This window comes from Leptodactylus fuscus, chromosome 2 (assembly GCF_031893055.1).
Source record: "Leptodactylus fuscus isolate aLepFus1 chromosome 2, aLepFus1.hap2, whole genome shotgun sequence".
Lineage (NCBI taxonomy): Eukaryota > Metazoa > Chordata > Amphibia > Anura > Leptodactylidae > Leptodactylus > Leptodactylus fuscus.
In genome coordinates, this window is record NC_134266.1 from 97779278 (window position 1) to 97806152 (window position 26875).

General features: G+C 43.5%; 1 protein-coding gene across 1 annotated transcript in view; it reads right to left on the minus strand.

The window, feature by feature from the left end:
• Positions 1 to 3495: 3495 nt before the first annotated feature.
• The window catches only part of LOC142194918 (glutathione S-transferase Mu 1-like), a 36838-nt gene continuing 13458 nt past the window's right edge, over positions 3496 to 26875 (minus strand). The window contains exons 5-8 of the mRNA XM_075264358.1: positions 13038 to 13138; positions 12455 to 12550; positions 12243 to 12353; positions 3496 to 3725 (exon numbers count right to left, since the gene is read on the minus strand). Of these exons, the coding sequence (XP_075120459.1) occupies positions 3636 to 3725; positions 12243 to 12353; positions 12455 to 12550; positions 13038 to 13138 (398 nt within the window). The 3' untranslated portion in view covers positions 3496 to 3635. The remainder of the gene's footprint in view (positions 3726 to 12242; positions 12354 to 12454; positions 12551 to 13037; positions 13139 to 26875) is intronic.

Genomic DNA, 26875 nt, shown 5'->3' on the forward strand with positions numbered 1-26875 from the left:
TTCCTCCGGCACTCGCGAACTGACATTGCTATAAAAAAAAAAATGGCCTGGGCGCATGCGCAGTAGCATGCTGCTTCTACTACGGCTACTGCGCATGCGCCCAGGCCAATTTTTTTTTAGCAATGTCAGTTCGCGAGCGCCGGAGGAAGACGGGACCCGAGGACATCGCAGGAAGAGGAGGCGTGGATGAAGAAGACGGCGGACCCTGAATGCCCGCCCACCATGCACGATGGGTAAGTTGATCACATTCTTTTTTTTTAGGGTATTATTTTAAAACGGGGGTGGAGGGGGTAGTTTAATATAACTTTAGCGGTGCCTGAATAGCCTTTTTAAAGGCTATTCACGCATATGTGATTTTGCTGATAGAGCCCCTTTAAAGGGATTCTACTGCATCATGGCTCTTCTAGGGCTGAAGGTTGCCCCAGTGCATCAACTGCACTGTTACGAAAAAGAAAGTAATCACTTGGAGCCAGGTCTGGACTGTAGGCTAGATAGTAAAGCTCTATGAAACGTATCCCAAAAAACTCTTGCCATGACCTTTCCAGCTCACTGCTACAAATGAAACTCCTTGTACTTTCATTGTATGGACACTTATTTGGTCTAAGGATCATGGTAATGGACCACGTTTCATTATCCGTAACAACCCAAGAATAGAAGTCTCCTGGATTTTTCTCTAAGCATGCCTAAATTCTCTTTTCTAAATTATTGACAACATGTTTTTTGCTCACGTGTGAACATTCGTGTCACCCACTGGGAACCGACCTTAGACATCATGAATGACACTGGAAACTGTGCCAATTGAAATGTGTAATTTATAAGTTAGAAAAGTGACTCTAAATCAACCATTTTCCAAAATCACAGTCTCCATTTTTTGGCACATTTCTGTTGAAGATGCTTCGACAGGTTACCCTGACCATGGGTCATCTACCCCATTTAAACTTCATTGCCAAAAACTTTTCTTGGCAGTAGGAAGGCGCATCATCACCATAAACAACAATAATAATTTCTTGAATTTCTTTAGGCTTTTCTTCCTTTGAGGGATGTGGCCCATCATTGTCTGAATTCCTTACAGTACACACTGTACTATCCTGTCAGTTCCAGGGCTTTCATCAGACTGAACTGCTACAGTCTTGAGTTGCATGTCAGACAAGGTCAGCTTTCTAAGGGTAAGTTCACATGGCGGAAACCTTTTCCGACTTGTGGCTTTTTCGCGTGGCATCCTGCTCTTGATTAGGCCTGGATGAATGGGCCTAATCAGTAGGGAGTCTCAAGCCACGGAATCTGCCTGAAGATAGAGCATGGTGCTTTTTTTTTATCTGAAAAAAAAAAAAATCGCTAGCGGAATAAAAATGCGAATCATTCCAATTTAAATGAATGGGAGACGTTTCTGCAGGTGGATTTTGAGGCGGATTCCGTGCCAAAATCAAAATCCATCTGTAAAAAACTGTATGAACATACCCTAATATTGACAGAACATACTGTAGTAGAGGGGCCCCACGGTGGCTCAGTGATTAGCACTGCAGCCTTGCAGCGCTGGAGTCCTGGTGTTCAAATCCCGGCAAGGGCAGAAAACCATCTGCAAGGAGTTTGTATGTTCTCCCCGTGTTTGCATGGATTTCCATCCCATATTCCAAAGACATACTGATAGGGAAAAATGTACATTGTGAGCTCTATGTGGGGCTCACAATCTACAAAAAAAAAAAAAAAAAAAAAAAAAGAACATACTGTAGTAGATAATATATTGAAATCTCCTCATACATAAAGTTATGCTACTTATTATTGTAATGCTCTCTATAATGTAGTTGTAGCAGTTAATATGCTTGTGGGACAGGGTACACCCTTTAACCCCTTCCCGACATGCGCTGTAATAGTATGGCGCATGTCGGGTCTGTAACTATGGCGACCGCCCGGGAGCCGGGCGGCCGCCATGGCCGCCGGGTGTCTACTGCTTTAAGCAGTAGACAACCGGCTCTAATGCCTCCGATCGGTCCCCGGATAATGCCGGACCGATCGGAGGCATTAACCCCTCCGGCGCCGCGGTCAAAGGCGCCATTTTCCCGGCGGAGCATGGGCGCCGCCATTTTGGCCGGGATCGCCGGCTCCTGGAGCATGCTCCAGGGCTGACATCCCGTTGCCATGACAGCCGGGAGCCTTGTACAGGCTCCCAGGCTTGTCTGCAAATCCTCTCTTTTGCAGGCAAAAGAGAGGATGATTTTTTGCAATGCATTAGCATTGTAATGCATTGCATTAGTGATCAGACCCCCTGGGGTTCAACACCCCTAGGGGGTCTAATAAATGCAAAAAAAAAAATAAAAAAAAAAGTTAAAAAAAATATAAAAAGAATTAAAAGTTCAAATCACCCCCTTTCCCTAGAACACATATAAAAGTAGCTAAAAACTGTGAAACATATACATGTTGTTAGGTATCCCCGCGTCCGAAATCGCTTGCTCTACAAATCTATAAAAATATTTTTCCTGTTCGGTAAACGCCGTAGCGGGAAAAATAGTCGAAAATGCCAAACCACCGTTTTTTCACTGTTTTGATTCTGATAAAAATTTGAATAAAAAGTGATCAAAGCAATAACATTTCCCGAAAATGGTAGAACTAAAAAGTACACCCGGCCCCGCAAAAAAAGACGCCATATGCATCCCCGTACACTTATGTATAAAAACGTTACGGCCGTCGGAATATGGCGACTTTTAGAAAAAAATTTTTTTAACACAGTTTTGGAATTTTTTTTAGGGGTCAAAATGTAAATAAAACCATATAAATTTGGTATCCCTGGAACCATACCGAAACACAGAATATAGGGGACATGTCATTTTGGCTGCACAGTGAACGCCGTAAAACCAAAGCCCGTAAGAAAGTCGCAGAAATGCATTTTTTCTTCAAATCCTCCCCATTCTGAATTTTTTTCCTGCTTCCCAGTACATTATATAGAATAATTAATGGTAGCATCATGAAGAAAAATTTGTCCCGCAAAAATTAAGACCTCATATGGCTCTGGGAGCAGAGAAATAAAAAAGTTATGGGGTTTAGAAGGAGGGGAGTCAAAAACGAAAAACGAAAATCAAAAAATGCCATCGGCGGGAAGGGGTTATTATTTTTAAAATTATTTTAAAAATCCATGAAATTTCTGCAGTGCAATTTTAATAATTATCTTTTAAAATTAAAGCACTGCTTTTTGTTTTTAACTACTGCTTATAATAATAAGCTATCATAGTTGAAATCTTCTCACAAAACATACTACAGCGAGAAACAAGAAATTAAATAAAAAGAAACATTAAAAAGGTAAGTTCACACTGATTTTTATTTTTGCAGACAAGTTTTGATGTAGAATCAGGTCGTGAGAGAGAGAAGTTTTTTTTTTTTTTTTTTAAAAAAAGCAGCATCAGGACTTATCTTCAGGCAGATTCTACCTTGGAAACCCATTGTAATGAATTGGAGGCAGAAAAAAGAAAAAGCACACACACATATTGGTTTTACAAGTTTCCTTCTTTAATATGTTGAAAATTTCCTTTTTGAGTGTATGATTGGATCAAAACAAAAACTGCATTTGAGTGCCCAGCTTAAGTATTTCAGCGGACAAAGGTGTTGAGCAAGATTATTATTATTATTATTTTTTCCATTCAAAATTATTTGTTGCACCAAAATGCTGCTTTGCCATTAATAGGAGTTTTCTTGTATTGGGGTGATTTCAAGTATGCAGCAATAGCAGGAAGAGCCTAAAAAAAAAAAAAATACAGTTAAAATACGGTACATTTAAAAAAAAAATTCTAATAAATAAAAATATTAAAAATATTAAATAGGAAGACAATTTCAACATACTTTTTGGGAAAAACAACAAAAACTAAAGTAAAGATTCAATAAATTTTCCACTTTTTTGGATTATTATTTATTTTTAAAGCCATATTAATTCCTTTGTATACTCTGTATATTTAAGAAGAGTTTCATACAAAACAAGTACAATACTAAGTGACCAACTGTTACAGTGGCCCTGCCCGCAAGGGCTTACAATTTAAAAGGTAAGTGATATAGAGACAGTAGGTGATGGTAGATGCTGCTTGGATGGTAGTGCAGTGGCGGCAGGGCAATTGCTGGTTGCACGCTTCCCCAAAGAGGCACGTCTTTAACGTTGTACTGAAGCGTGTGGCTGTGGGGAACAGTCTTATGTGTTGTAGTAGCGAGTTCCAAAACATGGAGGATGCACAGAAGATGACTTGGAGGAGGTTGTGTTTATAGCAGATAACAGCAGAGTGGATGAGGAGGTCTAGAGACAGATCAATGATTATGTGTGGATAGCAAACAGGAGTTCAGGTTAGAGATGTATGTAGGGGAAAAGTTGAGGATGGTCTTATGTGAGATGGGTGTTACAGTAGTCTAAGCGAGAGTTTATGAGGGCACTGACCAGCATTTTTGGTTAGGAAGGAGTGGATTCAATTTATGTTCTTGAGCTGGAAGTGGCAGGTGGGGTTAAGGGCTCAGATGTGAAGGCCTGAAGGAATTATTAGAATCAAAAGATAACCCAAGGCAACAAACTTTTGGGATTGAGGCACTATTAATTTTGATAGATAGGTCAGGTAGGGGGCCGGTGTCTGATGGGGGGGTAGGGTTGAGATGATAAAATCAGTTTTCTCCATATAGAGTTTGAGAAAGCAGTAGGAAAGGAAGGAAGCTATGGCTTCTAGACACTCTGGACAACAGACCAGTAACGTCTGGGTCAGAGACAGAGATCTGAGTGTTGATGTAACAGTGGTATTTAATATCATGGGATTCTATGAGTTGGCTGAGGATGTAGATGGAAAAAATAATAATAATAATAAATTTTATTTATATAGCGCCAACATATTCCGCAGTGCTGTACAATTTGTAGGGTTCAAATACAGACAGAAAGATACATTACAAAGAAAGTCATTTCACACAATGGGACTGAGGGCCCTACTCACAAGAGCTTACAATCTATGAGGTAGAGGGGGTGACACAAGAGGTAGCAGGGGCGGTATTGCTTATGCAGAGGTCAGACACTTTTGTAATAGAGGTGACTGTCATTACATAAACATAAGACTTTATGAGCCGTCGACAGTCGTGTCCTTTAACATGTGGATGGATCTTGGACCTATAAAGTTAGCATGAGATGACAGCATATCATGTGGGGTAATGTGGGAGCGGGGACAAAGGAGGGTTAAGGGTTTACGTTAGACATTGTGATAGGCTTGTCTGAAAAGATGCATCTTTAGTTTGCGTTTGAAACTGTAGAAATTGGGAGTTAATCTGATTGTCCGGGGTAGAGTATTCCAGAGAAGTGGTGCAGCTCGGGAGAAGTCTTGTATACGAGCGTGGGAGGTTCTGATAATAGAGGATGTAAGTGTAAGGTCATTAAGTGAGAACACGGGTTGGGCGGTAGACAGAGATGGGGGAGGAAATGTAGGGAGGTGCGGCATTATGGAGAGCCTTGTGGATGAGAGTGATAACTTTATATTTTATTCTATAATGAATAGGCAGCCAATGTAGCGATTGGCACAAACCCGAGGCATCGCTGTAGCGTCTAGCCTGATAGATGAGCCTGGCCGCTGCATTCAGAATAGATTGTAGAGGGGAGAGTTTAGTACGGGGAAGACCGATTAGTAAGGAGTTACAGTAGTCAAGGCGAGAATGAATCAGAGAGACAATAAGTGTCTTTAGTGTATCTCTGGTAAGGAAAGGGCGGATTCTGGAGATGTTTTTGAGGTGGAGGTGACATGAACGTGCGAGTGATTCAATATGAGGGGTGAAGGAAAGGTCTGCGTCAAACATGACCCCGAGGCAGCGGGCCTGCTGCCTAAGAGTTATAGTAAGGCCTGAGACCAGATCTATTAGATGGTGGAAACAGTAGTAGTTCAGTCTTAGAGAGATTTAGTTTCAGATAGAGTGAGGACATGATATTTGAGACAGCAGAGAGACAGTCATTGGTGTTGTATGAGTACAGGGGTGATGTCACGGGAAGATGTGTATAATTGGGTGTCATCAGCAGAAAGATGGTACCTGAAGCCAAATCTGGCAATGGTTTGTCCAATGGGGGCTGTGTAGAGAGAAAAGAGCAGGGGGCCTAGGACCGAGCCCTGAGGAACCCCAACAGCAAGGGAAAGAGGGGAAGAAACAGAGCCCGCAAATGATACACTGAAAGTGCAGTCTGAGAGATAAGAGGAGAACCAGGAGAGCGCAGTGTCATTGAGGCCAACTGAGCGGAGAATAGTGAGGAGGAGTTGATGGTCAACAGTGTCAAAAGCTGCAGAGAGGTCCAGAAGAATAAGAAAAGAGAAGTCACCATTGGATTTAGCCATTAGGAGATCATTGAAGACTTTTGTGAGAGCCGTGTCAGTAGAGTGCAGAGCGCGGAAACCAGATTGTAAGGGGTCAAGCAGAGAGTTAGCAGAGAGATAGCAGAGAGATAGTGGATTAAACGAGAAAAAAGGAAACATCCCAGGACAGAGCCTTGATGCCCTATATTGTAGTCTATGAGAGATTCACTACATAGCTATTGAGGCTGGTCAAAGGCTATAATACTATGACATGTCTTGGACCCTTCATAAGAACAGGTCAGCTCCCGCGATATCGCCACATGGGAGCCAGCCTGCAACGTTAAAGGTACGGGGCCGATGGAGACCGGCCCCAGGGGTTATTTTTTACCTTTGGGGGTGGGTTGGGTCCTGCCCTGTTGAATACAGCAAAGACCCAGTTGCTATGGCGACCGTGCAGCAGGAAAGGGTATGCCATCTTTAAAAACTCAGCATCCACTGTACTACTACAGCAGATGTTGGTAAAAGGTTAAGGGCCTTGAATTATCCATAATTTTTGAAAAAGTGGAGAGAAAAAATAAAAAAATTAATACCGTATTTTACGGACTATAAGGCGCACTGGACTATAAGCCGCATTGCCCATGAGCGCCTTATAGTCCGTCTCGGTTCATATATAAGGAGCACCGGACTATAAGCCGCAGTCCGGTGCGCATTATATGTTATTGAAAGCGGCGGCAGGCAGACTTTGCCAGCGGCCGCTTAACCCCCCGCGTGCCAGCCGCTTCTATTGGAAGCGCTCGGCAGGCGAGGAGGGGCTCTATCAGCAAAATCATGCTGATAGAGTCCAACCGTAAAAGTTAGATTAAACTCCCCCCCCCCCCCCCCCCCCGTTTTAAGATAAAAGCCTGAAACAGAATGTGAAACTTACCGAGCGGTGCAGGGTGGGCGGGCATTCAGGCCTCCTCTTCCTCCGATGTTCCGTCCTCCTCCTCCGCCGCTCGCTAGCTGATAATGGCCTGGGCGCATGCGCAGTAGTAGAAGCATTATGATATTGCGCATGCGCCCAGGCCATTAGTTCGCGAGCGCCGGAGGAAGTGGTCAGGACATCGGAGGAAGAGGAGGCCTGAATGCCAGCCCGCCCGCCCTGCACCGCTCGGTAAGTTTCAGGCCGGCGTGACAGCAGGGCTGCCGGACACTTCCCATTCATTTCTATGGGAGCCGGCATGCGAGCGCTCCCCATAGAAATGAATGGACAGACACTTCCCATTCATTTCTATGGGAGCCGGCATGCGAGCGCTCCCCATAGAAATGAATGGACAGACACTTCCCATTCATTTCTATGGGAGCCGGCATGCGAGCGCTCCCCATAGAAATGAATGGGAAGTGTCTGTCCATTCATTTCTATGGGGAGCGCTCGCATGCTGGCTCCCATAGAAATGAATGGGAAGTGTCTGTCCATTCATTTCTATGGGGAGCGCTCGCATGCCGGCTCCCATAGAAATGAATAGGAAGTGTCCGGCAGCCCTGCTGTAACGCCGGCGTGTACGGCTGTGATACACGCCAGCGTTCCGTAGTGTGAATGCACCCTTACGGTGCCTTTTATGTATGTATGGAAGCGGCACGCAGACTTTGCCACTGCTTCCATCCATATATAAGGCGCACCGGACTATAAGCCGCACTTACGATTTCTGAGGAAATCATAGGTTTTTATGTGCGCCTTATAGTCCGGAAAATACGGTACTACATTTTAGGGAATTATTCGTAACCATATGCCAATTCATTCTTCAGTGACCTAGCTACTGTATAGGTAAGAATTTAGTTCCCTGTCAATCTAAGACTTTGCAGATGTGTCAGTGGTTGTAAACATATAAGATTTTATTATTGTTCTGTCCATGACACTTCAGATAACACCTGGGGAGAAGGTACTATGGACTTCATGATATCTCACTTGCCTAGGTTTTAGTCTCTGCTTTAGATACCTGGCAAAGTAGTTTTCCCCTCATTTGCATATAAATAAGACAGTTTACTGATCATGACATCTGTACCAATGCAACAAGTTACATGAAAGTCTTCAAAAATAATGGCATATTTGTAGCCCGCAGAAACATCTCTACAAGGTACTGTGATTAGGTTTATTCCCAATTTACTGCTGAGAGACTCCCTATTTAAAAAAAACAAAAAAAACCCAAAAGGGTAAATTGAGCTCTATCATTACATTTTGTGTAGACCGTGAAGCATAGATCACAAACATGAACTGCCCCTTTAAATAAAACATTTCAGACAAGAAGATTTACAATAAGCAAACCAATGTCAAACTAGGTAAAATCTACTAAAATTAAAGAGGACCATGTCCTCGGGCACATGCGGTTTTATATACCGCTAGAAAGCCTCCTGACAGTACTCGTACATAGACTAGTACTGGGGAAAGGGGGTCATGGCTGGGCGGTAAGGAATGCCCTCTCACAGTATAGCGATACACACAGTACTGTCAGGAGGGGCGTTCCCAGTTAGACCGTCAGGAACGCCCTTCTGACAGTGAAGAGCGTCGGAAACAGCAGCGATAGTTCTTCCCCAGGACACAACGGGAAAGCTGATGAATTCAGCACTGTCGGCTTTCTAGCGGTATATAAAACCGCATGTGCCCAAGGACATGAAATGTCCTCTTTAACTATTTCAGTTTGAGCTGTTGACAGTCAAATGTTCATTGGTTAGGAATATTTCCCAATGTAAACCTCCAACATATATACATCGATATACAGTGGTATCCATTACGGAGAGGCTTGCATGTTAAAGTACACCACGTAATAAAAGTTAACCAGATAATTCTGTATGGAGTAATGCAGCCTAATGACAGACCAGACAAAGGCTAAAAGAACACTTTTTGGCATCTGTCAAAAAAGGGGAGGCTTATGGATATTTTTGATGTATGCAGCAGCAATTACAGCTTTCATTTTTCAAGACCAGAAAACAACAAACAAAATAAATGCTGTAATGTGATTGTTATGAGCAAAAAACATGGTTTTCAGTTAGAAATTTCCCCCAGTGCAAACTAAAAAATAAAACTTTGTTTAAGCCTTTGGCAACTAGTCACAATGCAGCTTTCTTTTCTCAAGAGGGAAATATGAAATGAAAACTGTGCTGAGATTGGTTGTTATAGGATAGAGAAGTCTTACTTTTAAAATGTCATAAATCTTCTACACACAGATATCAATAGGTAGACCAGCAATTGTCACGCAATAAATCAATCCCAAGAAAGCACCTAGGGCTTATGCAATGCAATCTATTTTTTGGTTATAGGTCCTCTCCCCCGCCTCCCCTCCAGCCTCAGACAGCATCTTGGTGCAGCGGCAGAAGAGAATAGCTGCAGAGACAATGATAAATCACTGTCTGTGCATAAACTATATGCAACTCCAGAGGGAGGAGTAGCATGGACTTCTGTCCATGTTATTCCCACTCCTATCAATCAGAGTGCACATACAGTCCTATGAAAAAGTTTGGGCACCCCTATTAATCTTAATCATTTTTAGTTCTAAATATTTTGGTGTTTGCAACAGCCATTTCAGTTTGATATATCTAATAACTGATGGACACAGTAATATTTCAGGATTGAAATGAGGTTTATTGTACTAACAGAAAATGCGCAATATGCATTAAACCAAAATTTGACCGGTGCAAAAATATGGGCACCTCAACAGAAAAGTGACATTAATATTTAGTACATCCTCCTTTTGCAAAGATAACAGCCTCTAGTCGCTTCCTGTAGCTTTTAATCAGTTCCTGGATCCTGGATGAAGGGATTTTGGACCATTTCTTTCTACAAAACAATTCAAGTTCAGTTAAGTTTGATGGTCGCCGAACATGGACAGCCCGCTCTCAAATGATCTGAAAACAAAGATTGTTCAACATAGTTGTTCAGGGGAAGGATACAAAACGTTGTCTCAGAGATTTAACCTGTCAGTTTCCACTGTGAGGAACATAGTAAGGAAATGGAAGACCACAGGGACAGTTCTTGTTAAGCCCAGAAGTGGCAGGCCAAGAAAAATATCAGAAAGGCAGAGAAGAAGAATGGTGAGAACAGTCAAGGACAATCCACAGACCACCTCCAAAGAGCTGCAGCATCATCTTGCTGCAGATGGTGTCACTGTGCATCGGTCAACTATACAGCGCACTTTGCACAAATAGAAGCTGTATGGGAGAGTGATGAGAAAGAAGCCGTTTCTGCACGTACGCCACAAATAGAGTTGCCTGAGGTATGAAAAAGCACATTTGGACAAGGCAGCTTCATTTTGGAAACAAAAATTGAGTTGTTTGGTTATAAAAAAAGGCGTTATGCATGGCGTCCAAAAAGAAACAGCATTCCAAGAAAAACACATGCTACCCACTGTAAAATTTGGTGGAGGTTCCATCATGCTTTGGGGCTGTGTGGCCAATGCCGGCATCGGGAATCTTGTTAAAGTTGAGAGTCGCATGGATTCCACTCAGTATCAGCAGATTCTTGAGAATAATGTTCAAGAATCAGTGACGAAGTTGAAGTTACGCCGGGGATGGATATTTCAGCAAGACAATGATCCAAAACACCGCTCCAAATCCTCAGGCATTCATGCAGAGGAACAATTACAATGTTCTGGAATGGCCATCCCAGTCCCCAGACCTGAATATCATTGAACATCTGTAGGATGATTTGAAGCGGGCTGTCCATGCTCGGCGACCATCTAACTTAACTGAACTTGAATTGTTTGTCCAAAATACCTTTATCCAGGATCCAGGAACTGATTAAAAGCTACAGGAAGCGACTAGAGGCTGTTATCTTTGCAAAATGAGGATCTACTAAATATTAATGTCACTTTTCTGTTGAGGTGCCCATACTTTTGCACCGGTCAAATTTTGGTTTAATGCATATTGCACATTTTCTGTTAGTACAATAAACCTCATTTCAATCCTGAAATATTACTGTGTCCATCAGTTATTAGATATATCAAACTGAAATGGCTGTTGCAAATACCAAAATATTTAGAACTAAAAATTATTAAGATTAATAGGGGTGCCCAAACTTTTTCATAGGACTGTATATACTTACTTTATAGCACTATACTTTTGCTCTTTGATTGTCACATAGAGGTATAACATAAGTGCGAATCTAATCAGAGGTGTTATCCTCTGTAATACCCCTCTCAACATAATCAGGAAGTTCATTGATACTGTGACCCAGATGTTTACCATCGTCTAAATTGCAGAACCAAAAGAGTTGCACCAAACACTTACATAACACATAAACAAAATCCTCAATAAAGTTTATATTTGACACTGAAGCGTAAAGTAAAATATGGTGACTGCCTCTCTAGCGAAATCCTTTACACACTAAAATAAATGTTCTTTATGTACCCCTGTAAAATCCTTTTCTTGTATTCAATTGAGGGACACCTCACTGTGGAAAATAGACCTGGCCACTAAGAGGCTGACACTGGGAATAACAAAGGGGCTGGTCTATACCTTCTCCACATACTACAGTGGGGCAAAAAAGTATTTAGTCAGTCACCAATAGTGCAAAGTATTGAGATGAAATTTTGTTACTGACCAAATACTTATTTTCCACCATAATTTGCAAATAAATTCTTACAAAATCAGACAATGTGATTTTCTGGATTTGTTTTCTCATTTTGTCTCTCATAGTTGAGGTCTACCTATGATGTAAATTACAGACGCCTCTCATCTTTTTAAGTGGTGGAACTTGCACTATTGGTGACTGACTAAATACTTTTTTGCCCCACTGTATATGCTGCTAGTTTGTACTGCAGGAGAGAGGCACAAAAAAGAACAGGAAGCCAACAACCACCAGCATGTCCTAAACCCAAAAATGAACCCGGGGCAGGAACAACAAGGGTGGGATCTGTGTCCCTCAATAAATACAACGAGAAAAGGATTTTACGATGGTACATATTCTTGACACCGCAACAGGCAGCCATTTACCTCAAATCTTGCAAGAAAGTCCTGCAAGTTCTTGAAATTTTGCAAGCAGGTAGGATCCAAAATTTGGTGTTGATCCAGGGCATCATATATCAGAAAATCTGCAAGTGTAATCTTTGAAAAGAAAGATAAATACATTGTATAAATGAAAAGACCTGCAAATATTTACAGTAAATAAAAAAAAAAAAAAAAAACCTCTCCTGCAGTGTATTCACCTTGTTCCCAACAAACCAGTGTCTTTCCCCCAAAAATCGAGAATATCTTGCCAACGTGTTTGGTAGCTTTTCAAGGTATGGTCCTCTCAGTTTTTCCTGAAGAAAATTAAGTTACAGGATAATTTCTACATGTTTTTGGATCCATTATTTAAAAAAAAATAAAATACATTATATATTAGTAAAATGATATCTGAATGTGGAAATTTGAATGCCGTCCAATAGCTGGACCATGTAGTGTAATATGCATTTATTCAAATTTATGTAACAAGGTGCTCAATACCAGAGGTTCTTTATCATAAGCATTTTCAGAAATTTCCAGTGATAGAATCACCAAGTAGTCTTAAAAAATGTTAGATGTTCAACAGAGCAGCATAGTCGCTATATTTATAAAATCTGAAGAATTGTATGTACTGTTCTCATTCTATGAATTGTCCAAACACCAACAAAGCAATAAAATTAGTGAGAATTTCAGTGACAGTGTATATATTGACCATTGTCCAATATTATGCAGTTAAACCATAACTTATGAAGCTATAAAAGATTTGTAAGGAAAAGATTTTTTTCTACCTTAGGATATACTTACAAATTCAGGGTTATATGAAAGAAGAGCAATCTGCATCCGAAAATCCATAAGTTCATTTTCAAACAGTGACACAAAGTTCTTCTCATTTTCAGTATTTCCACCTATAAATAATACAATAAAGTAAAAATATTTCCAGCGTTGCTTAAAGAAATCTTGCAATCTAAACTTTTCTCATCAAGCCTAAAACACACTGACCTGTTTCCTATAGACCAGGGGTCCTCAAACTACGGCCCGCGGGCCACATGCGGACTGCCGAGCACATCTGTCCTGCCCGCTGGCACCACCGGCAGGCGCGCATTTATAATGAAGCTCCTGGGGAGCTCGGTCCAGGCCATGTAGCGTGCTTCACTTCACCTATTGAAGGGCACCGCTCCTGATGCCTGCGCGATCTGCTCTGCCTCCGGTGTCCGCCTGTGTCCTCCTGTCACATCGCATGTTTGCGATGTAAGGAGGATACCGGTGATCTGCCTCCGGTATCCTCCTTACATCGCATACTTGCGATGTGACAGGAGGACACAGGTGGACACCGGAGACAGCAGATCGCGCAGGCATCAGGAGCGGTGCCCTCCAATCAGTAAAGGGAAGCGCGCTGTTTCCATGGCCTGGCCCGGTATAGTCAATTGTGCCCCTCCGCGTCACTTCTTCAGTAAGGTCACCATAGCAACGTGACCTGACCTAAGGCAGCCCAAATTACAGCGGGCAAAGCCACCTCACTGGTTTGGTTTAGTGCCTGCTGACTTCCTGGATCCCAGAGCATACCTGTGTCCCCTGAAGTAAGCACTATAATATCTTACTGTAGGATTAATAACACCTCAGGGGGCATTCACACTTGTGTTTGGTGTGTGCATTCCACTGGGTCAGCTTTAAAGGGATTCTACCATTAAAAACTTTTTTTTGCCGTTGACACGTCAGAATAGCCTTAAGAAAGGAAATTCTTCTCCGCACCGCCGTTCAGTTAAAATTCCGTTTTCTGTCGGTATGCAAATGAGTTATCTTGCAGCACTGGGAGCGTCCCCAATGCTGCGAGAGAACTCTCCAACGCCACCTCTATCTTCTGGAACGTCATCTTCATGCGTCTTCTTCTGGCGCAGGAGAAACTTGTAGGCCTTGGGCCTCGCTCAGAGCCGAATGCACATGCCCGCGGCCACAAGAAAAATGGCCGCTTACACAGTAAGTAAGCGGCCATTTTCTTGTGGCCTGTGGGCATGCGCAAACGTCTCTGCCTGCGCCGAAAGAAGACGCATAAAGACGACGTTCCAGAAGAAGTTGGAGGCGGCGCTGGAGAGTTCTCTCGCAGCATTAGGGATGCCCCCAGTGCTGCGAGATAACTCATTTGCATACCGACAGAAAACGGAATTTTAACTGAACAGCGGGGCGAAGAAGAAATCGAAAGGTAGGAGAAGAAGAGGCTTTCTTAAGGCTATTCCTATGTGCTATCGAGAAAAAATGTGATTTTAATGGTAGAATCCCTTTAAACTATTTTTCGGCCCTCCAATGGTCCGAGGGACAGTGACCTGGCCCACCTTTTAAAAAGTTTGAGGACCCCTGCTATAGACCATGGGGCCATAGACTTGTATGAAAGAGTTCTAGGAATTGATTGATGATCACAGCTATCATGAATATGTCGCAGGGAAATGATAATTTGATCAAATCCAGGAAGATGTTAAAATAACAACTCTGTTGGGTCATTTCCCTAAAGAAAGTCAGTGATTTGATCAAATCCCTGAACTGTTTTAGTGAAATGATGAAATAATCTTGTTTAAGATATGAAAAGTATTGATTTAGTAAAGCATGCATTATTAAATGTAGAGTAGGTAATACAACAATAGTCATTGAAGCACAAATTATTTATTCAAAACTAATTAACATAACAAATAGGTACTTAAGGTGATTTTCTTTTAGCACATATTTCCATAACATTGTAATTTTTACCTTAATAGTCCTGTGTATGTGTCCGTTGTAGTGTAAATAGTGCGACTAATTTTAAATTGTTCAATGACTGTGAAGCTTTTTCTATCCTTTCGTGAGTCCACAAAGGTTTTATCATGCCGCATGTTCAAAACACGTCCTGATAGTTTCATTAAAGGGGCTCTATCTTTGGGAAAAGTCATTTTTAACTAATCACATCCTTGCATAGCCTTTAGAAAGGCTATTCCACACATACCTTTTGTATGTAAATTGCCTCAGTAGTTTTTGAATGAGCCCGTTTTTATTCATATGCTAATTAGCCTCCAGCCAGCACAGGAAGTTCCCGGCAGCCTCCTATCTGCTATTCTCTCCTGTGTGTGCAAGCAGGAAGCTCAGTCATCAGCAGCAGCAGCAGCCTGTGCTGAACACATACATAGGAAAGAATAGCAGAGGGTACACGATCAGACTTCCGGGGTGCACCAAGAGGCTATCTAGCATATGAATAAAAACGGCCTCATTCAAAAACTACTGAAGTGATTACATACAAAAGGTACGTGTGGAATAGCCTTTTTAAAGGCTATGTAAGGATGTGCTTAGTTAAAAATTACTTTTTCCAATGATAGAGCCCCTTTAAACTTTTCTTCAGATACAAATTTGGTCAGTTTGATTTTTTTTCTATATCTGAACCCATTTTTCACGTGCGTCACGTCAGAAGCGCGGCATGCTGGCTGGCACGGACACCGAAGGGGAGCGGTGAGGAAAAGGGGGCGTGGTAACAAGCAAAACATAGAACTTGTGTTATTTCCAGTGAGTTTTTTTTTTAGATCTGAACCCTTTTTTCGTGTGTGTCACGTCAGAAGCAAGGCGTGGAGCAGCAAGGTAAGCCTGGTTTCACACAGGGTTTTTTGGACAGGATTTTGATCTGGAATCCACCTCAGAATCCGGCTCAAAAAAACACATCCCATTGGCTTCAATGGGATCCGTTCACTTCCTTTTTCTGTGAGCGGTTTCTTCCCACTCGCAGGAAAAAGAAGGGACCTGCACTTTCTTGCTGCAGATTCCGTGGTGCGACACTCCCTCCCAACTAGGCCCATTCATTTGGGCCTAATCCAGAGCAGAATACCAAAAATTTTGGAATGCCACGACAGTCTAGGCTAGCCGTGGAAGGCGCTTTTTGGTCCGGATTCTGAGGCGGCTTCCTATGTAAAAATCCTGTCCAAAAAACCCCATGTAAACCCAGCCTCAAGGGGGGAATGATAACAAGAGAAACATAGAGCTGTGCAACTCCTGACTTGTGTTATTTCATCATTTCACTAAAACAGTTCAGGGATTTGATCAAATCACTGACCCAACAGAGTTATTTTAACATCTCCTGGGATTTGAACAAATCCCTAGTTTCATCATTTCCCTGCGACATACAGTATATATAGATTACACACAGAATCCACCAGTGTTCTGCAGAATTTAAAGGGGTTGTCCCATCACAAGGATCCTATCTATACTGCTGGTTAATGTGGATGTAAGACTTTTCCTAAATACATTGCTTCAGCAAAACTGCTTTGTTTGTCCACTATCTTACTTTATTCAATTTTTTGTGGCCACAGCCCTGACCTAGCTGCTCCTGAGTCAAATGATGTATCTGCTGCTCTCAGGGGGGAGGAAGGAGGGGCTAAGTGCAGGGAGCGAGCCTGTGTATCTAGCTAATCCTGTGTCTACACCACGTGACCTAGCTCTCTGCTATCAGATAGAGGAGAGGAGCTGCTTTCATTTCTTCTGTTCTCCCAGTTATCAGGCTAGCTAATTCAGTTGTGTTCATTATGGCAGAGACAGGCAGTCTCTGTATGTAACACAGAATGGAGTTGCTGCTGCCTGTACTTCATAGTCCAATGTGGGTGGGCGGAGCTACACGCGAATTTGGGGGCGGAGCTAAACGGCAGGTTGCCTGTGAAACCCCGCCCACCAAATGATGCAAGAAACAAGGAAGAAAGAAGATTTTACAAGAGTGAAGACTGCTGAGTATGTGAGGTGGGAATACCCCTTTAAGGACTTTGTTTTTTAACCTTTTCGCTGCCAAGGGTCTCTGGAAATTTTGCACCTCCAGTAGCCAGAGCAATTTTCACAGTTTTGACATGTCTGAATAAAACACATATTTCTAAATTAAATGTTTGTCAAAGACCCCCAGACCAATATATTTTCTGAAGGAGGGAGCCTGGGGAATATAGCTTGAACAGTTCTATCTTGGAATGCTACATTATACTTGTATACATTTGAGTTAAAGTTCCAAATTTCTGACCTAAACTCTACCACATGCAGGGATATACTGACATAATTTCCTTAGTATACTAAAGTTTAAGGTGCCTTTAATTCATCAATACTACATATATGTGACTAAACTCCCTTTAAGACGCTAAAAAAGTGCACCTCAAAATCTTGATTTTGGCCTTAAATGTGAAAAAAAATAGTAGCATGAATAAAATATGCCATTGACATTAGATTCAATGACTAAACCCCATAAACCTATATATTTCCAAACAGCAGACACCCTGACGATCATAAAAATACCATCTAGCTTATTATACTCACAGCCACCTTCATGCAACTTTTTATCAAACATTGATTTTTTGCGAAAATTACACAAAAGTTCAGGTTTGAGACTAAATCTCTGAGACAGTTCGAACTATATATACAGAAAACTGTCAAAGCTGAGTTCTTTGTGCACTAAGCAATACTAACTTTTTTTTTTTAAATGTAGCTTGTGAGCCCCACATAGAACTCACAATGTACATTTTTCCCTATCAGTATGTCTTTGGAATATTGGATGGAAATCCATGCAAATACGGGGAGAACATACAAACTCTTTGCAGATGGTTTTTTGCCCTTGGCAGGATTTGAACACCAGGACTCCAGCGCTGTGCTGTGCTAACCACTGAGCCACCGTGTAGCCCCTAATACTAACTTTTTAACAGTATATAATTGCTTAAATTTAAAAAAGAATCCCGTAACTTAAAGACGTTATAGGAAATAGGGGGTTTGGATAATAGAAGAGGAGTGGGGTTGGTATATCAGGGACAGGGGTAAGCTGCTAAGAATTTTAAAAAGGGGTATGTACTTGTATAAATTTTATTCTGTTAGTGTAACTGAATGGATATGTACGAGTATAAATGTTATTCTGTTAGTGTAAGTGAATGTGGTGGAAGTGCTTAGTGACACTGCTTCCTGGGCTCCTCACTTTACACAGGTAAGGACAGTTTCTATGCAGATAGGAATGATCTGGTCACCAGATGTTACCTTACTCTGAAGCTCAGACATTTAGCTTCCAAATGAGATTAAAATTGTGAGTGTCACAATTCACAGTAGCACTTTATATGATCACTGCCCATTCTTCAGCACCACTGATAAGAGAGGGACAAAGATAGCGGTCTTTTTATGTGATGAAATCACTAACTATTAGTAGTTGGAACATACAAGGGCTGAACGCCTCAGCCTTTGGATCTAAACCAAAAGATCCAGACTTCATAGACAGACTAAAAAACATAGACATCCAAATCCTCCTAGAGACATGGACCCGGGCAGAAGACGAGTCCCTAACGCCCATGGGCTACAAGGAATTCTCAGTGCCCGCCCAGAAAAATAAGACCACCAAACATGGCCGCCACTCAGGAGGCATACTAATATGGTTTAAGGAGGAGCTCAAAGAACACGTAAAAGCTACCAAACGTGGAACTAATCACATATGGATAAAAATAAGCAGCTCCATCCTCAGCGGCCAGCAGGACATCTATCTCTGTGCAGTATATATGCCCCCACCAGGGTCCCCTACCACGACCCCGACACTTACGAGGTCCTACAAAGGGAAGCCGCCCATTTCCAACCCAAAGGCAGAGTACTAATATGCGGAGACCTGAATGCAAGGACGGGCACAGAGATAGACTACCTGCCCCCTGACGACAACCCACATACGCACGGTAGTGAGATCCACCACCCAGAACCCACACAGACAAGAAGAAACAGCCAAGATAGAATTGTCAACAAGAGTGGGAGACAACTGCTGAACATGTGCCGAAGCCTAGGACTGTACATAATAAACAGACGTGTCACAGGCGACTGCAGAGGACGCTTCACACTAAACTCTCAGGTGGGCAACAGCGTGGTGGACTATGCCATTACAGACGCAGACCTGTCAGACATTGAAGACTTCACAATCGCCCCTGATTCCCATCTATCAGACCACAACCAGATCCTACTATACATGAGAACCATGAACAAAACACCCACACATGAGCCCCAACAGTCCGGCCTCTACAACCTACCAAGACATTTCAAATGGGCCAACCACCAGGCCATAGAATATACCAACGCAACCAACCGACCCGAAATCAAGACACTGCTCACAAAATTCCATACAAACACCTATCAGCCAGACCAACAGGGAGTCACCAGAGCTGTGAAGGATCTCAAGTACATCCTACAGACCACAGCAGAACTAGCAGGCCTGAAATGAACCAAACCCATAAGACAAACCAATAAACAGTCCTCCAAATGGTTTGACTGCGACTGCAGAGCACTACGCCATACCCTAAGAACAGCCTCCAACCAAAAACACAGGGACCCCAACAACAAGGAGGTGAGGGAAGCCTACAACAACCTATGCAAGCAATACAAAGGCACCCTCAGAGAGAAGAAACAGAGGTACTTCTCCCACAAAATAGAGCAACTAGAGGACTCCCTCCAGGACAGCTCATTCTGGGAGACCTGGCACCACATGGGCACAAAGCCCAAGAAAAACGCTCTCCACATCCAAAATGGCAATATCTGGCTCAACTACTTCAGAGGTCTCTACAAAAACATCCCAGAAGAACTAACTCCAGAACAGCAACAGATAATCACCAAACTGAGGGACATGGAGAAAGTCATCAAAGACTTCCAGAACCCTCTGGACTCGCCAATCACCATAAAAGATATACAGGAAAGAATTGCTCTGCTGAAAGGCAAAAAGGCCAGTGGCCCTGACGGCATCCTGCCAGAGATTATCAAATACAGCCCTCCAGCAATACACGCGGCACTGGCAAAGCTATTCACCCTCGTGCTCAATGCTGGACACTTCCCCGAAGACTGGAACAAAGGGCTCATAACCCCCATCTACAAGAATGGGGACCAATATGACCCCAACAACTACAGAGGGATCTGCGTCAGCAGCACGCTGGGGAAACTGTTCAACAGCATCATCAATAACAGAATCCTCACCTTCCTCACACAACACGGGGTCCTCAGCAAGAGCCAAGCAGGCTTCATGCCAAACCATCGCACCACAGACCATATCTACACCCTGCACAGCCTCATCAAGACGCACGTCCACAACACCAGAAGAGGCAAGATATTCGCCTGCTTCGTAGACTTTAAAAAGGCGTTCGACTCAATATGGCACCCAGGCCTACTCCTAAAACTCCTAGAGAGTGGAATAGGAGGAAGAACGTACGACGTCATCAAGAGCTCCTACACTGGAAACCAGTGCAGTCTGAAGGTGAATGGGAAAAGGACAGCATACTTCCAACAGGCCCGAGGGGTCAGACAAGGCTGTAGCCTGAGCCCAACGCTCTTCAACATCTATATCAATGAACTGGCTACAGCCCTGGAGGCCTCACCAACCCCAGGCCTCACCCTGAACGACCGGGAGGTGAAGTTCCTGCTATACGCCGACGACCTCCTACTCCTGGCCCCCACCGAGAAAGACCTCCAAGAAAGCCTGTCAGTGCTGGAAAAATTCAGCACCACATGGGCCCTACCCATCAACCAGAAGAAGACCAAAGTCATGGTATTTCAGAAGAAGGGCCACAATAAAGCCTCCACCACCCCACAATTCACACTGAACGGCTCCACACTGGAGAAAACCAACAGCTACACCTACCTGGGGCTGGAGCTCAGCCAATCAGGAAGCTTCAAAGCAGCAATAGAAACCCTGAAAGCAAAAGCCTGCAGAACCTTCTACGCCATCAGAAGACAACTGTACCACCTCAAACCACCGGTGAGGGTCTGGCTGAAGATATTTGACGCAGTCATCTCCCCAATCCTTCTCTATGGCAACGAGGTCAAAGTGGGATTCCAGCCCAACAGAGAACTTCCATCTGGAGTTCTGCAAATACCTGCTCCATGTCCATCGCAACACCTCCAACATGGCCTGCAGGGCAGAGCTAGGCAGACTCCCCCTATGGCTCACCATACAGAAGAGGGCGCTAGCTTTCCAGGCACACATCCAGGGGAGCAAGCCTGACTCCTACCACCACCAAGCATGGCTAAGCCACCTGAGCAAACCAGACACTCACCAACCAAACAACAGCCAACCACCAAACCAAAAACACCAACAGATGATAACCAAGGCCGAAATAAAGGCGACGACAGAGGCAAACAGAGAGCGGTACATTGAAGAATGGAGAAATGAAATAAATAACTCCAAGAAACTCACCGTGTACCAATCCCTACAAAGGGACTACACCATGGCCATGACCTGGAGAGAATACGCCACCCCAAACACAGACAGACCCTGAGCCAGTACAGACTGAGCGCCCACAACCTAGAGATAGAGACGGGGCGATACAGGCAAACGTACAAGCCACGGGAGAACAGACTGTGCCAGCACTGTGACCAGGGGGCCCTAGAAGACGAGACCCACTTCCTGCTACACTGCACCAAATACTTAGCTGTGAGGGCCGTCTACTACCAAAGACTCTCTGCCCACATCCCAGACTTCATATCTGCATATCAGGAAGCTTCAAAGCAGCAATAGAAGAAGAGGCCACTGTGGAGATCGCTGCCCAATACGTGTCCAGCTGTCACCAAACAAGAGGAAGATGAGACTCCACGGAGTATTATATTTATCCCAATACACCCGCCCCACCCCACCTCCCCATACAGCGGTCACCAACTAAGAGGAAGATGAGACTCCATGGACTGTTATAACCCAAACCACCCCCCCCATACCCACCACTCACCCACCCGAATCCAACTCCCCCCCCTCCCGCCCACTTTACTAGCTTTGGCAATGCCAAATACCTATTTGGACGTGCCAATAAAGCTTTTTTGATTTGATAGCTGTGATCAGTGACCTTTTGGTCAGCTTATCACTGGCTTATCTGAAACCTAGGAACATGGGCTATAAAATTAGCCAGTGATAAGCTGACCAAAAGGTCACTGATCACAGGTATCAAATAAAAAAGACGGCAGTAAGCTCCCTCTGTCCCTCTTATCTATGGTGCTGAAGATCGTGCAGCGATCGATCGTATGAAGTGCAAATGTGATATGAATCTTGTGATTAGTGTCACAATTTTAATATCATTTGGAAGCTATGAACATGGGCTATAAAATAAGCCAGTGCTCAGCTGACCAAGGGGTTGCTGATCACAGCTGTCAACTAAAGAAGTCAGCAGTACCGCACAGTGTCGGCACTATTGAAGGGGTGAGAGAGAGCTCACATAAAGTGTTACAGTTAGATGAAAACTGCAAGTAGATTCACAATTTTATCTCATTTTATAGCCCATGTTCCTAGCTTTCAGATGAGGTGGAAACTGCAAATCTACTTGCAGGTTTCATCTCACTGTAACACTATGTGAGCTCTCTCTCATCCCCTTCAATAGTGCCGACACTGTGCGGTACCGCTGACTTCTTTAGTTGACAGTTGTGATCAGCAACCCCTTGGACAGCTGATCATTGGCTTATTTTATAGCCCACGTTCATAGCTTCCAAATGATTTTAAAATTGTGACACTATTCATAATATTCATCTCACAGTATTAGTATGTACAAGCGCTGCCCGTTCTTCAGCAGTACAGACAAGGGAGGGACAGATGGAGCGGTATTGGTGTCTTTTTTATGTGATAGCTGCGATCAACGACCTTTTGGACAGCTGATAGCTGGCTTATTTTGTAGCCCATGTTCCTAGCTTTCAAATAAGATGAAAATTGCAACGCTGCTTGCAATTTTCATCTCACTTTTAAGCTTTATGTGAGCGCTCCCCCTCCCCTTCTACTGTCGCGTCACGGAGCGGTACTGCTGTGTTTTTTAGTTGACAGCTGCGATCAGCGACTCCCTGGTCAGCTGATCACTAGCTTATTTTAAAGAGCAGACTCTTGGCTTTCACATAAGCTGAAAATGGCAGCTGCCATTTTCAGCTCACTATACTACTTTTATAGTGCCTTACCTACATTTTTTATAGAAAAAACAGGGAGCAGAATCTGCCTATATTAATAGTTTTGGGAGCGATTGGTGACCTCTAGGTCATCAGATCGTTTTGCCATTTTAAAGTCAAGATTCTTGGCTTTAAAATGACACCAAAACTGTCAAGATAACCCAATTTTTCACAGAGTTATGGACTTCAGTAGTAAGGACGTAGTAGCTACGTCCTCTGCTACTGAAGTGCCACCTTGGGAGCACGTATAGCTACATGCTTGGCAGCAAAAGGGTTAATATAGATAATAGGATGGAACATAAATAAAATATAAATAAAAATAAAAAAACACCTAACCAGAGGGCTAAACCTCATGAATATTCACTGAAACTAATTTTATGGTGTTGACCTGTAGTGACTCCAAGGGAGCTCTTGGGAATATTTTATAATGTGTAGGGCCATGGTGGAGAGCATATTCTACTGTGTGGGGCCATTGTGGAACAATATACTGTTGGAAGAAAATTATACTGGGGTGGGGAAGCACTGTGTAGCATTACAGCGGGGGGCGGGCTCTGTGGAGCATATTATACTGTGCAGAGCATATTATACTGTGCGTGTGTATGGCCACTGTTGAACATTGTACAGTGTGTGAGAACTCTGGGAGCATATTATACTCTATAGGGCTACTGTTGGGCAATTAAAGAGGACCTTTCACCATCTGGGGCACATGCGGTTTTATATACTGCTAGAAAGCCGAGAGTACGCTGAATTCAGCGCACTGTCGGCTTTCCCGTTCTGTTCCCCTGGTGAAGAGCTATCGGTGCCGATACTGTAGCTATTCACTGTCAGTCGGGCATTTCTGACAGTCAGTCAGGAATGCCCTTCCTCACAGTAGCGTCTATTGCGCTGTACTGTGAGAGGGGGCGTTCCTTACTGCCCAGCGATTACCCTGAGCGGGGTGTATGGACGAGTACTATCAGGAGGGGAGGGAGGCGTTCCTCACTGCTCTAACAGTACAGCTATAGGTGCTACTGTGAGGAAGGGTGTTCCTGACTGACTGTCAGAAACGCCCTCCTGACAGTGAAGCGCTACGGTGCCGGCACCAATAGCTCTTCACCGGGGGCACAGAATGGGAAAGATGATAGTGTGCTGAATTCAGCGCACTGTCGGCTTTCTAGTGGTATATAAAACCGCATATGCCCCAGAAGGTGAAAGGTCCTCTTTAAGGTGTCTGCAGCGCATATTATACTGTGTGTGGCCACTGTGGAGTATTATACTGTGAGGGGGGTCTGGGGGAGCATATTATACTGTGTAGGGCCACTTATTTACATCATACATTATCTGTTTTATAGCAGCTGTGTGATGTTATCACAGGCTGTAATTGCATTGGTCACAATAAATCAGATGGTGTGCAATGTAAATAGTGAAGAGGCCACAGTTCTCGCAAAAGCACCACAGTACCTTCAAACATTTGATCAGCAGGGGCCCTGGGTGTTGCACCGATATCTTACACTGTTAGGTCCCCTGCAGATCAGCTGTTTCCCAGAGCGCACAGCTCCCATTATTGTGTACATAGCGGGCACTCTGTTGCTTACACAACATATTCTTGATTACTGCAGTTGTGGTAAACAGTTGTATTCCTCTCAAGTACCTTAGATACCGCTGCAACACCCATAACCATTGCTATGAAGAATAAGCTGTAGGAAGGGGGTAGGGGGCCCTAGTCAAAGTGGATACAAAGAGGCTAAGGCCACATGTTGCAGAAACACAGCATTTTTGTATGCTTTGGAAACACAGCAGAAATAAATTGCAGCATTTTCCATTATTCTAAATAATCATCTAGCTTGTAAACGGGGAAAAAATTTAGGCTTAAGTCCCACAGAATTGCTGATTTATTTTTTTTATTTTTTTTTTTGCAAGGAGTGGATTGAGCAGTAGGGAGAAGTATAACAGTTTCCTTTTATTTTTGCATTTCTTTTGTAAGCTGGTACTAGGTTTGGCTAAAAAAAAAAATGCTGCAAAACCCTGCTTTTCCACAATGTAGGACCTCAGCCTTGCAAACATTTGCCATTTATATGTAATAGGGTTAGAAAAAATGATGAACACTGCAGTAAATATGTGTGAGCTTGTTTTAGGCTAAGGCCCCAAAGAGTGAAGAAAAAAAAGGGGAAATTCTGTAGAACAAAAAGTGATTGACAACACATTGCTTTTTTTTTTTGTAAGTATTTTTTTTCAATGTGGCTGAGAGTACAATCTCATACACTTTGCTGGTACTGAAACAGCTTTTTTTCTGAACTGCATTCCTGCAGAATACTAAAACACATTTTCTTCAACATTGGGCTTTAGCATTAAATGCCTTTTTTCCATAAATGTTTATCTGCATTTTGCAATGTTAGGCCTTTGCCTAAAGCCTCACGTTGCAGAAACACAGCCGTGAATTTTATAGTACAAGCAAAGTGATCATCATGATTGCGAGGAAAAAAGAGCTGTGGAATCACCAGCAGTTTTGAGGAAATCATGAATTTAAAAAACACACAAAAATATATATATATTTTTTTTCTCTCTAGTGTCTATTGTAAAATTGCTCAATTTGTTTTTCTGCTGCATTTTTTTGTGCCAATTTGCTTTGTGGGGCCTTAGGCTAGGTTTGCATTGGTGTCTCTGTAATTGACTCCACCACAGATTCCGACTAAAAATAGAGGATAGAAAAGTCCTACAAGGAGGACTTTTTTCTCTGTCAATTTCAGTATGAAACCAGGGGGCCCCACTATATTCTGTTGGATACGCAGCATTTTATTTGGACAGGCTCGCATGCAGACATAAAGGATGGATTGCCGGACAGTAGTGTGAACTTAGTGTCAGCCTAAAAGGCAATATGGTGAGGAAATAATACTGAATTTAGGCTAGGTTCACATCCTGCACACGGCTCATCTTTTTTTGGATCCTTCAGTTACCCAAACAACGGAGAGCCGAACCACTAAGGCTAAGATCACACCTGCACCTGTATTCTGTTCATGGTTATGGTGAACCTGTCCCTTTCGCCGCCCAAGGCGAAGTGCAGAAAGCCGCCCCCCCCCCGGCGGCGGAGCGGGGGCATGGCTTAGCGGAGGGGCGTGGCTTCGCGGGGGGGGGGCTTAGCGCCGTTCACCGGCAGAGAGCAGGCCCGGAGACTGCCTGCGCTCTGCCTGAGCGTGCGGGGAGGCTGCTGGAGCAGCGCTGCTTCAGTGGCCTCCCCAAACCACCGCTCCGTGCTAAGCCAGTCCAGGACAACAAACTGAAAGTAAAACTCCTGCCTGCATTCCATTGGTGGAGCTGAGGTCACATGACAGCTCTGCATCTTTCCACACATAGGACGTTATCACACAGCTTTATTCACTTCAGCTCCTCCACAGACAGAGACAGAAACACTGAAAATGGTGAGATTCCTCCAATCTAAACACTAGATAATGTTTATTACCCATCTGAAGCTATATGTTTACATTCAAACATATACTGTGTAATGTATACAGAATAATATATATATAGCTGTACTAGCATCTGCCCGCAACTTCGTCTGCGGGTTGGCATTGGCGCTGAGCCGCTTCTATTTAGCCAAGTTGTGTTGGTTACAATCCGCCGTGCACCCTCACCTCCCTTGGCCCTCGTCGGGCCGCGCGGCCTATCTACCACCTGCTCCTGCCTTCCCCCCTGTCACCCGCGCATCTGCCCCTTCCTGTCCCCGCGCCTATGGCCCTGCTTCCTACTGTGTCGCGTGCCTCTGGCCCCCAACCTCT